This window comes from Apium graveolens, chromosome 10 (genome assembly GCF_009905375.1).
Source record: "Apium graveolens cultivar Ventura chromosome 10, ASM990537v1, whole genome shotgun sequence".
Classification (NCBI taxonomy): Eukaryota; Viridiplantae; Streptophyta; class Magnoliopsida; order Apiales; family Apiaceae; genus Apium; species Apium graveolens.
This window is the reverse complement of record NC_133656.1, coordinates 171208146-171218637: the sequence shown is the minus strand read 5'-3', so window position 1 is coordinate 171218637 and position 10492 is coordinate 171208146. Positions and strand designations below refer to the sequence as shown.

Genomic DNA, 10492 nt, shown 5'->3' with positions numbered 1-10492 from the left:
AGTCCGGACAAGCTATTAGTCAGGACTAGAGCAACCATTTTTGCTTAGAATTATTTTCTAAGTAAAAAACCTAACCACTAGTCCGGACAAGCTATTAGTCAGGACTAGAGCAACCATTTTTACATAGAATTATTTTTCCAAATAAAAAAGCTAACCACTAGTCCGGACAAGAAATTAGTCAAGACTAGAGCAACCATTTTTACTTAAAATTATTTTTCTAAGTAAAAAACCTAACCACTAGTCCAGACAAGCTATTAGGCAGGACTAGAGCAACCATCTTTACTTAGAATTATTTTTATAAGTGAAAAACCTAAGCACTAGTCCGTACAAGCTATTAGTCAGGACTAGAGCAACCATCTTTACTTAGAATTATTTTTCTAAGTAAAAAACCTAATCACTAGTCCGGACAAGAAATTAGTCAGGACTAGAGCAACCATTTTTACTTAGAATTATTTACTTAAGCAAAAAGCTAACCACTAGTCTGTACAAGCTATTAGTAAGGACTAGAGCAACCATTTTACTTAGAATTATTTTTTTAAGTAAAAACCCTAACCACTAGTCCGGACAAGCTATTAGTCAGGATTAGAGCAACCATTTTTACTTAGAATTATTTTTCTTAGTAAAAAACCTAACCACTAGTCCGGACAAGCTATTAGTCAGGACTAGAGCAACCATTTTTACTTAGAATTATTTTTCTAAGTAAAAAACCTAACCACTAGTCCGGACAAGCTATTAGTTAGGACTAGAGCAACCATTTTTACTTAGAATTATTTTTCTAAGTAAAAAACCTAACCACTAGTCCGGACAATCAATTAGTCAGGACCAGAGCAACCATTTTTACTTAGAATTAATTTTCTAAGCTAAATAAACAACCACTAGTCGGGACTAGATATGAGTCCGGGACTAGAGCAAAACTACAACTTAGAAAAAATTTCTAAGGAAAAAAAAACTATAATAGAAAAGCAAAATAGCAGCAACAAACGCAAACATTAAAAAAACTAACCGCACTAGAATAAGCCCGGAGCAGTGTACAAATATTACAAACAACGAAGTACCAAAGGTCTTAAAGCAAAAATCAAATTACAGTTCAAAGAAAATCAAGACTCCAGAGCATTTGGAGGCAAGAAACTGGGGCAAGGACCATCGAAAGGCTCCGGCTCCCCCAATCCAAGCTCTATATCCTCCTTCGCCTTTATAAACTCCTGAACAAAGCTATCCCAATCGGCCTCCAGATTGGTCTTAATGCGTCTCTCCGCAACCAACCAGCAACGACCAACCTCCGGAGCACCAGCATTGGCAATGGCCTTATCATAATCCTCAGATCTCTTGAACTCTTCAATAACTTTAGCTTCGGACCTCACAGCAGACATCTGCCTTCAGAGCTCAGCTAGTTCGGATTTTAGATCTGAAACCTCATTTTCAGCATTCTCAGCCCGGGTAGTGACATCGGTAATGTTCTTGTTCAGTCCGGACAGAGAAGTATCCTTCACAACAATTTGATCCCTCAGATTACTGATCTCAGCACCCTTATCAGAAATAGCAGTCCGGGCATCCTTAAGCTCATTATAGGCCAGAGAAGCAGATCCGACCATATAGCCACCAAGCTGCAATTAATAGAGATACTTAGAAAATTACAGTAAGGCAAAGGAACAGAAGAAAAACAAGAACATAAAAACAATGTACCTGACCCCAGATCCGGGAACATTCCTTCATAGTTGCATCGAATCCGGACTGGTTCATCCTCCTCCACTCATCCTGAGTGTGAATCCCAGCCATGAAACGTGCAACCTTAACTTCTAGCTCCGGACTCCCGGCCTCCGGACTCTCGGTATCTATTTCTTTCCCCTTATCCACCCTGGACCCAGAACCATAATCAAAGTTTTGACCCCGGGGAGGTTTCGACCCCAGAGTCCGGATCCTCTTCTTCTTCCGTCCAGATTCAACATCAGGAACCTCCCCGAGAGGCTCGAGATCTTCAAGATTCTCGAATTCATCACCAACCTCAGGCTCAACAGCCTGCTCCAGAGCATTCTCAGTCACATCAACCTCCGGCCTTGACACATCATTGCTCTAGGATCCCTCCTCTGCAGAAGTATTGGATCCAGACCCACCCACAGCAGCTTTCTTCGGTAGCTTGAAAGCTTTTCCCAAACCCTTAAGTGCTTCACTGTATGCCGAAGAAGACATATCCGGATTATAATGTGGTAAGCCTGCTAGAAAACAAAGCAAAAAACACTAGTAAAAAAACTACAAAGAACCACAACAAAATAAAACACATAATAGCTTACAGCCTAGCCTATGCATAGTCCTGTGAATCATGAAAGTATCACGGGTCATCTGGAAACCCAAACATTCACAAAAAGCAAAAATCATCCGGATTGCATCTCCCCAAAGAACATCCCTACGGAACCGAGTTCGAACTCCCTCAGCAGCAATATGGGGAAGGTAATATAAATCTAAACCCCTAAGCATAATCAACTCCCCATTCCAGTGCTTTAAAGAGGACTGTTGAATCACGGGCCTGTAAGATCCACCATAACCACACTCCGGAGCCCGGAACCGAATCTCATACAGAGGCATCTGGATGGACCGGACCAGGTGGAAAATATGATGCCATAACTTAAAGGTGGGCTGCACTTTAAACTGGTTGCAGGAATCAATGAACCAGGACATCCATTTTATCCCATTGGGAGTTATCTGCATGGGAGACATCTTGTACTTATACTTACAGAGATGCTTCAAAAAGAGATGCCAATGTGGATTCCATCCGGAGCGAAGATGCTCCAACCACACAGGAACGAATCCATCGGCCAATCTGTGATAAATCTGCTCATCGGGCTCTGGCCACCTCCACTCAATCCGGCGGTTCAACTGAAAAGCAGCCCGGACTGACGAGTCCTGCGCCGCATGATCTAAAACAGCGTACTCATCGTTCAACTCATAGTGTTCCTTGGCCACTATACTATCCGCGAACTTCCTGTCGAGTTCTTCCTTATTGTAAGGCCCCGGACCCGCATCAGGATGTTTCGCATACCCGGACCTAATACTTCTATAATAGAAGCTGTTCTCTATCTCATCCCTCTTGGTGATGAAGTAACCCGGGGTGTCAACCCATAAGCCCTCCGGAGTGCAAGACACCTTCCTAGAGGAAATCCTAGCTACAGAAAGCTTGGTTATAGCTTCGGAGTCTGAGGTGGACGCTTTTTCCCCCATCTCAATCCACTCAGAATCACTAGAAGATTCTAAATATGAACCAGACGGCCCCATATAGTAAGTAATGTAGGCCTTTGCACGAGCTTTAGTCCGGACCATAAACCTAAAATAAGTGATAAATGTTAGTCTAAATCCCTATAATTTATTTATCTTCAAAGCTACATGGTTCGGACTATCCTATGTTCAATTTTAATTAAAGTCAAAAGCAAACAGTCCGGAGACCCGAAGCTTAAAAGCCAAAACAAACACCAAAACAGGGTAACCACTCCGGACTACAAAACCCTAAAACTAGCCTATTACCCCGGACACAAAGGTCACAATAACACAAAAACATCAAAAACCGAATTACAAAAAAAAATATATCAGTCCGGACTAAGCAACCAGGTCCGGACCCAAACAAAAAACCCTAATTCCAGAAACACCATTAACCAAAATCAAACACCAAAGTATGGCAAAAACAAATACACATACAGATATATACACAAGCATTCAACCAAAGACTAAATACAACAACACACAAGCACTATAGCAGAAACACAAAACCCAGTTGGACAACAAACTAAAAGAAAGAAACAAAGAAAGAAATAGAGACTTACAAAGACAAGGAATATGGAGAATTTGGGGACGACCGAGCAACGAACAGAAACCTTCAAGTTCTCCCGTGGACAAACGCCGGAAAAGCTTCAGAGAAAATAAGGAGAGAAAAGCGACAAGAGAAAGAAGAGAAGGTAAAAAAGAAAGAGAAGGGGGATGAGTGCCTTTTATAGGCACGGTGAATCCTAACAGCCCACGGCAAGTGGAAAAATCTGGATTGTCCATCAAAAAAGTAATTAATACAGATAATAATGAGGCACGTCTATCCACAATTCTTACAGCTATTAAAATTTAAATCATTGGGGGGGGGAAATCCCCAAAACCGTTTCAACTTCCAAGTCTGGATGCCGGAACCAAACGCAATTCGGACTGGGGGACAAGAAAAGCTCAAATTCTTCTAAAGACAACAAACTTTAGTCCGGAATGGCTGAACTCAACGCAATCCGGACTGGGGGACAAAAAAAGCTCAAATTCTTCTAAAGAAAACAAGCTCAAATCCTTCTAAAGACAATAAACTTTAGTCCGGATTGGCTGAACCCCACGCAACCCGGATTGGGAGGCAAGAAAAACACAAATTCTTCTAAAGACAACAAACTTTAGTCCGGAATGGCTGAACGCAACGCAATCCGGACTGGGGGACAAGGAAAACTCAAATTCTTCTAAGAACAACCAACCTTAGTCCTGATTGGCCGAACTCAGCCCAATCCAAACTGGAGCAAGGAAAACTCAAATTCTTCTAAGAACAACAAACCTTACTCCTGATTGGCCGAACTCAGCGCAAGCCGGACTGCGGGGCAAAGAAAACTCAAATTCTTCTAAAGACAACCAACCTTAGTCCTGATTGGCCGAACTCAACCCAATCCGGACTGGGGGGCAAGTAAAGCTCAAATTCTTCTAAGAACAACAAACCTTAGTCCTGATTGGCCGAACTCAGCGCAACCCGGACTGGGGAGCAAGGAAAGCTCAAATTCTTCTAAGAACAACCAACCTTAGTCCTGATTGGCCGAACTCAGCCCAATCTGGACTGGGGGGGCAAAGAAAGCTCAAATTCTTCTAAGAACAACAAACCTTACTCCTGATTGGCCGAGCTCAACCCAATCCGGACTAGGGGGTAAGGAAAGCTCAAATTCTTATAAGAACAACAAACCTTAGTCGTGGTTGGCCGAACTCAACACAATCCGGACTGGGGGGAAATGAAAGCTCAAATTCTTCTAAAGACACCAATCAAAAGCTCAAATTCATCAAACAAGCCCAAATTTACTCCTCCATCCAGAAAATCTGCATAAGGGAGTGGGGGGCACATGATAGTACATATAACTCTTACAAGGTTTAGTCCTGGACTCCTAACTCCATATAGCTCCTGGAAGGACTAGTCCTGGACTCCTAATTCGGTCTAGTCCGGCGCACTGCCAGTCCTGACTGGCCCAGTCCCGCAAGCCCAACCTTGAGAAATCCCAGCACGTGAGGCACTGGCCCAAGCACACGACAGAGACAACTGTCACACATCAATCATGGGAATAATCAAGTCACGTGTCAGATGATGCTCAGAACATTCCTCGACCAGTCCCGCGCTGACACGTGTAAAACATCCACTCCAACCAGGTGGCCTCCGCTCCTAGAACCGATGGCTACGATTTAAAGGTACCAACCCCAAAACCCTATCCTTGAGCTATAAATAGCGCAAGAAGGTAAGGTTTTGAGGTTAATCACACTCTCACACTCATATACACACACAGCCACCCTGCATTCATATATATCTTTATCTTCCCCAAAAGCGAGTTCTTACTCTTACACCGGAGGCGCCGCGGGACTCAAACCCCCCTTCCGGTGTTGTTTTGTAGGAACCCCACCACAGCTACACCCCACAGCGGCGAAGGATCCAGACACGGCGTTGAAGGAGCGGCCCTGCCACTGGGAGTTATCACACGTTAGTAGGACCTAATAACTTATCCTCTTTTGATGAACGACACATCAGTCCTTACCACAGATCAACTAATAATGTTACACATCAAGAAATGCTGTTCTTCTGAGGTGAACTCATCTCTCTCTCTCTCATGTATTAATAATGTAAAGGATATGAAAGTTTGTTCAAATGAGTTTACGTGTTTCATTTTTAGTCAATTGCGTTTCAGTTTTGATTAGTTATAATAAGATTGTGTGTGGGACTTTCATAACTCTGCTTTTGTTTCTTATCTGATTTAGACATTTCCACTGTTACTTTTATTAACACTGCTACCCTATCGTTTAATTTTCTCAGTAATATACAATCTTTGATTTGAAGATTAAAAATAAACTAAATTTACGTGCCTAATAATATCAGAATTCTTGTAATTATAATTTTGCATGTTTAAGTAATTTAGTTGCTTCAGGTGTTCAGAACTTTCTACACCATGACACGGGTCAAATTTAAATTCTGCTGGACTCACTTAAAACCATGTTTAAACATGATGTTAGACACTGCTAAGTCTATATCGTGGTGATCAAGGTTTAGGCTAATCGGATAATCTTTGACTTGCTGGTAATAAATATATGATATAGTCAACAATTCAATAGAAATGATAAAGTTGAAGCAAGTTGATTGTTCCTGTTTGTAGGTGGCATTATATCATTCACATAATACTTTGCGGATCTGCTTATTAGAAGGATTATAATGTCGGTTTACGACCAGCAGATGGAGAGGCAGTACTCTGCTCAAAGCCTTTCAAGTAGTGTAGATTCCGATACAGGTACTTGTTTTATGTATTTCTTTACAAAATTCTTGCTGTAATTGCAAAACTGTAAAAGAGCTGAAATTGATATGTCGTTGGCCTAGTTGGAGTATATTTGCAGTGTCTTTTAGTTTTTTCGAGTTTTTGTTCAGTTGTGTGGCACAGTGAATTATGTCAAAGGGATTTTGTAAGATTTATCAACTCAAGGTCCCTATATGCTTTTTAAACCAAGGATTACCTGAGTGAACCCTTAACAATGTGATCTTTTTGGCTTTTACAACTAATTCAACTAATTATAATTGCAAGGTAACTGTCATATTGTGTAATATAAATGGGAAATCCTGTAAATACAGAGGGTGAACTATGTATGTTGGACAAAATGAGTCCTCTTATTTCGTCAACTATATTTTGGACTGATCGAGTCTTTTTGTTAGAGCACAGAATCATTTTTAAGGGCTTTTATATGCATATTTTACCACTTGATTTTGGAATTGTGCAGATATCAGTAGCGATTATGCAGTAGAATCAGGAATATATATGACGTCTTGTGCTGCAACAATCTTAGTGGCTGGGCTTGTATCACTTGGGGCTGTACTCATGATAGTGCTTATTTCTTTAACTGTAATGTTACAGTCATGCCAAACTAAGAGTGCCGGAGCATTTAAGTCGTCGAATCCTGTTGATGATTATAGTGATTGCAAGATTTTTGCTCTGAATGCAGAGTTCAACAGCTTGGATGCACGTTCTGTTCCTTCATTTTGTAGGGATGTTGCAATTAAGTACATCGAACAAGGTCAATACATGAGAGATTTAGAGACAACTTCTTTGTTGGCTGAGAATTATTTAAACAATATCAAACCACTTGCTGATGTTCTTGATGTGGTGTTAATGGACATAGATGACTTCGTTCCAATATATTCTCATTATTTCAGTCCCTTACTGCCCGGGTAATTTGCTTCTGCCATCACTACAGTTAAGCTCATACGTCTTTCCTAAGTTTGTACTTATCTGTTGGCTTATCTCACATATCACCAGTTGTGTTAGAAGTGTTTATTTAGTTAGAGTCTTAAGGTTATAGTTGAACTTGATTTATACTCCGCCTTAATTAAAACCCGTCAAGAATCATGTAAAAGTTGTACGATAATAGTACTTTCTCATGAAGGTCTTCCTTTTAATGTTTCATCTCTATGGTATCCTGTTCTAATTATATACAAGTACGAAAAGTGGAAGAACAGCCATCCTGTAAGGTGCCATTTCCGCACTTCAGACCTAGTTCCCTTGATTTCCTTTTACCCTTCACCTTTTGGTCATCCCTTTCATTCTTCTTCTTTCCAGCGGGTTTTTTTTCATTACATGATATCTTTTTGTGGGGAAGTTTTTATACGAAATATATTTCTTATTTAGGATTAGAGAATAAATGTTTTTAGGTATAAGCACATATTTATAATGAAATGATGACTACTTGACTAATGCCCACTTACTATCTGGATGTGTATTTGATCTATTCATCTAGAATACTGATGCACATGTATCTTACAGAACAGAGAGATATATGGTTGCTAGATTTTTGTTTCAGTGGTGTTTTTTGAACTAACGATTTTCCTGATAAAAATGGACATAACTTATGCAACAGTATCAGGGGATATATCTACAATGATTATGTTGAAGAGGCAAAAGAACAGAAAAAATCTATCTTTTTGAAACTTTATATGAAACTTCAGGCTGGTGGTTGGCCATTAGTTTTGTTCTCTAGGAAACCAGAAAAACTGCGAAGCACCGCCTTTGAGCACCTCATTTCAGCAGGATGTGGTAACTGGTCTTCACTAGTAATGAGGTACCGTTTCTCCATTCCTCTACTGAGTGTGTAGTAGACATTTAATAGAGTACTCGATCACGCTCACTATGCTAATTATTATATTATGTCAACTGAGTGTGTAATAATTTCTACTGTAGCGTCTTTCGAACATGTGCTAATCAATATCATTTCTCTTGTACACAAACTTTAGTAATTCTTACGGAGGCACTGTAGTAGCATGTAGTAGCATGTGATGGCCTTATTAAATTCTATGATTGTACATAGAAGAAATGAGAATTTGTGAGGAAGCATAGGGTGAAGAGTGATGAGAGTGCAGAAATGAGGATGGAGGAGATATTGAAACTGTAGAGAAGAGGGAGGATTAAAATAGTCCAACTCCAGATAGAAAATTATCCCCTGCAAGTTGTGGACGGAATTTATAAATGTGATGCCAAAATTTAGGCTATTAAACATAGTAATGTATTCAGTATTTAGTTGGCATCTCAAATTTCTAACAGGTTAAAGTTATGCAAATTTGTTATACTTTTATACAACCAACAAAATTGTAATTCATAATCCTAATGCAGAACTTTTATTTTTTTTGGATTTTGTGGACCAAACAGACTGAAATATTCCGGTTCGGTTTTTGTCCGGTCCAAATTACAATTTCTGTCCGGTTCGGTCCTTAAAAAAATAGTAATTCGGATTTCGGATATTTCAGTTCGGTCACCGACCAATTGCTCATCCATATCCATATGTGATACCAAAATTTAGGGTAAAAAACATTGTAATGTATCCAGTGTTTAGTTGGCATCTCAAATTTCAAGAGATTGCAATATTTTATACCTTTTCGATTTAGAAGCTTATTTATACAATACCGAATGCAGTATTATTTATTGTACAAAATTTCCTAGCTACTGTAAAAATTCTGATTGATGTAGATCAGAGGAAGAAATGCCAATGCATATCCAAGATTATATCTTCAGGCGAAGGAATCTATTGCAACAACAAGGCTTCCGGATCAGGGCAGTAATTAGCAGCAAGATGGATGCTCTGACTGGCCCTGTTTTAGGATTACGCGTTTTTAAGATTCCAAATCCTATATATTTCAACACAGAACATTACGCAGGAAAACACAACAGTAGATCATTTAGGTGGGAATGATACTATCATAGCAAATAATATTTCTGGGGTGTAAACACGGTAGAACATTTTGGTCGGAAGGATACTACATGAAATGATTCTTGTGTACAAAGGCTTGGCTAGAAGTCTTCATGCTGCAAATGATTTAATCTTAATTTGAACGAAGCATTGGAGCTTAGCATGTCAACCTACATACACCCTAATGGCGATCTCCATTTTATTTGCTTGCTGGGTTTAGCAGAGCAGTTTAACACTATTGGTTCAACTGGTCCTTCTGACTCTAAACCTACAATCCACTGTCAATAGATTTTTCCCGTGTGGTGTTACATATCTTTAGCATGTACAGAGCCTGTCCCAAATTCGTATTTCTTTAATGCTTCTATTGTAGCATGTACAAGTTTTAGTTTATGATCTGAAATTGTTTAAATAAAATGTTCTATTTGTATACCATTTCACTAGTTATGACATAAGACTATCCATCATTGCCAGATCAGGCACAGGTTGAACAAGAGCCTTTTTTTATAACATTGGTGGCTTCTGCAGTTTGTGTTGGGTATAATTCTAACTACACAGCAACAATGGGCAGTTATATATATATAGTAAAACCTCTATAAATTAATATAGTTGGGACCGGAGAATTCTATTAATTTAGAGAGGTATTAATTAATCGATAAATTAATAATTATTAATTTATAGAGAATTTTCGGTAGCAAACAAAATTAACTTTTGATTAAATTTTTATTCACATAAATTTAAATAAAATGAATTGTACAATTTATATTTTATACTTAATTCAATTAAACAAGAGTCAATAGCAAGGTGCTTTCAACATTGCAAAATTCGTTCCATAGATGAAGTTTCGAGCAATTTAAATGAACATACAACTCCGGAAGAATACATTCATGAACTTGAGGTGATGATTAAGGATCTTGGTTATCGTAATAAAATGGATGTTAATAACTTCTTAGATTATCCGGGTGAAAATGAATCATGTTCCGAGGTCCAGAGTATAGAAGAGATTGCAAACACCATCCTTGAA

The 10492-nt window shown here is 39.2% G+C and overlaps 2 protein-coding genes across 5 annotated transcripts; one reads left to right on the top strand and one right to left on the bottom strand.

The window, feature by feature from the left end:
• Positions 1-1046: 1046 nt before the first annotated feature.
• Positions 1047-5546, bottom strand: LOC141689949 (uncharacterized). 2 transcript variants are annotated; one of them, XM_074494480.1, is made up of 2 exons: positions 1684-5546; positions 1047-1604 (listed from the first exon to the last, which is right to left on the bottom strand). In XM_074494480.1, exons 1-2 carry the CDS (start codon positions 1774-1776, stop codon positions 1377-1379), a joined length of 321 nt encoding a protein of 106 aa, XP_074350581.1. In that variant the 5' UTR covers positions 1777-5546; the 3' UTR covers positions 1047-1376. Both variants share the same exon structure in this region; 1 of them encodes a protein (XP_074350581.1).
• Positions 5547-5712: 166 nt separating this feature from the next.
• Positions 5713-9903, top strand: LOC141689950 (uncharacterized protein At2g39920). 3 transcript variants are annotated; one of them, XM_074494482.1, is made up of 5 exons: positions 5713-5838; positions 6402-6533; positions 7015-7462; positions 8149-8349; positions 9252-9903. In XM_074494482.1, exons 2-5 carry the CDS (start codon positions 6458-6460, stop codon positions 9472-9474), a joined length of 948 nt encoding a protein of 315 aa, XP_074350583.1. In that variant the 5' UTR covers positions 5713-5838; positions 6402-6457; the 3' UTR covers positions 9475-9903. The 3 variants fall into 3 exon arrangements, with proteins under 3 accessions (XP_074350583.1, XP_074350585.1, XP_074350582.1); XM_074494481.1 differs by lacking the exon at positions 5713-5838 and adding an exon at positions 5869-6325; XM_074494484.1 differs by lacking the exon at positions 5713-5838 and having other exon boundaries at positions 5863-6533; positions 9257-9903.
• Positions 9904-10492: the final 589 nt, after the last annotated feature.

What these genes read in the sequence shown, in the direction of transcription:
- LOC141689949 (XM_074494480.1), bottom strand. Translation starts at nt 1,776, where the DNA reads ATGGCTGGGATTCACACTCAGGATGAGTGGAGGAGGATGAACCAGTCC. An exon ending in GTTCCCGGATCTGGGGTCAG is followed by an intron (nt 1,605 to 1,683) that starts GTACATTGTTTT and finishes TATTAATTGCAG; the next exon opens with CTTGGTGGCTATATGGTCGG.
- LOC141689950 (XM_074494482.1), top strand. Translation starts at nt 6,458, where the DNA reads ATGTCGGTTTACGACCAGCAGATGGAGAGGCAGTACTCTGCTCAAAGC. An exon ending in TAGTGTAGATTCCGATACAG is followed by an intron (nt 6,534 to 7,014) that starts GTACTTGTTTTA and finishes GGAATTGTGCAG; the next exon opens with ATATCAGTAGCGATTATGCA. An exon ending in TGGTCTTCACTAGTAATGAG is followed by an intron (nt 8,350 to 9,251) that starts GTACCGTTTCTC and finishes TGATTGATGTAG; the next exon opens with ATCAGAGGAAGAAATGCCAA.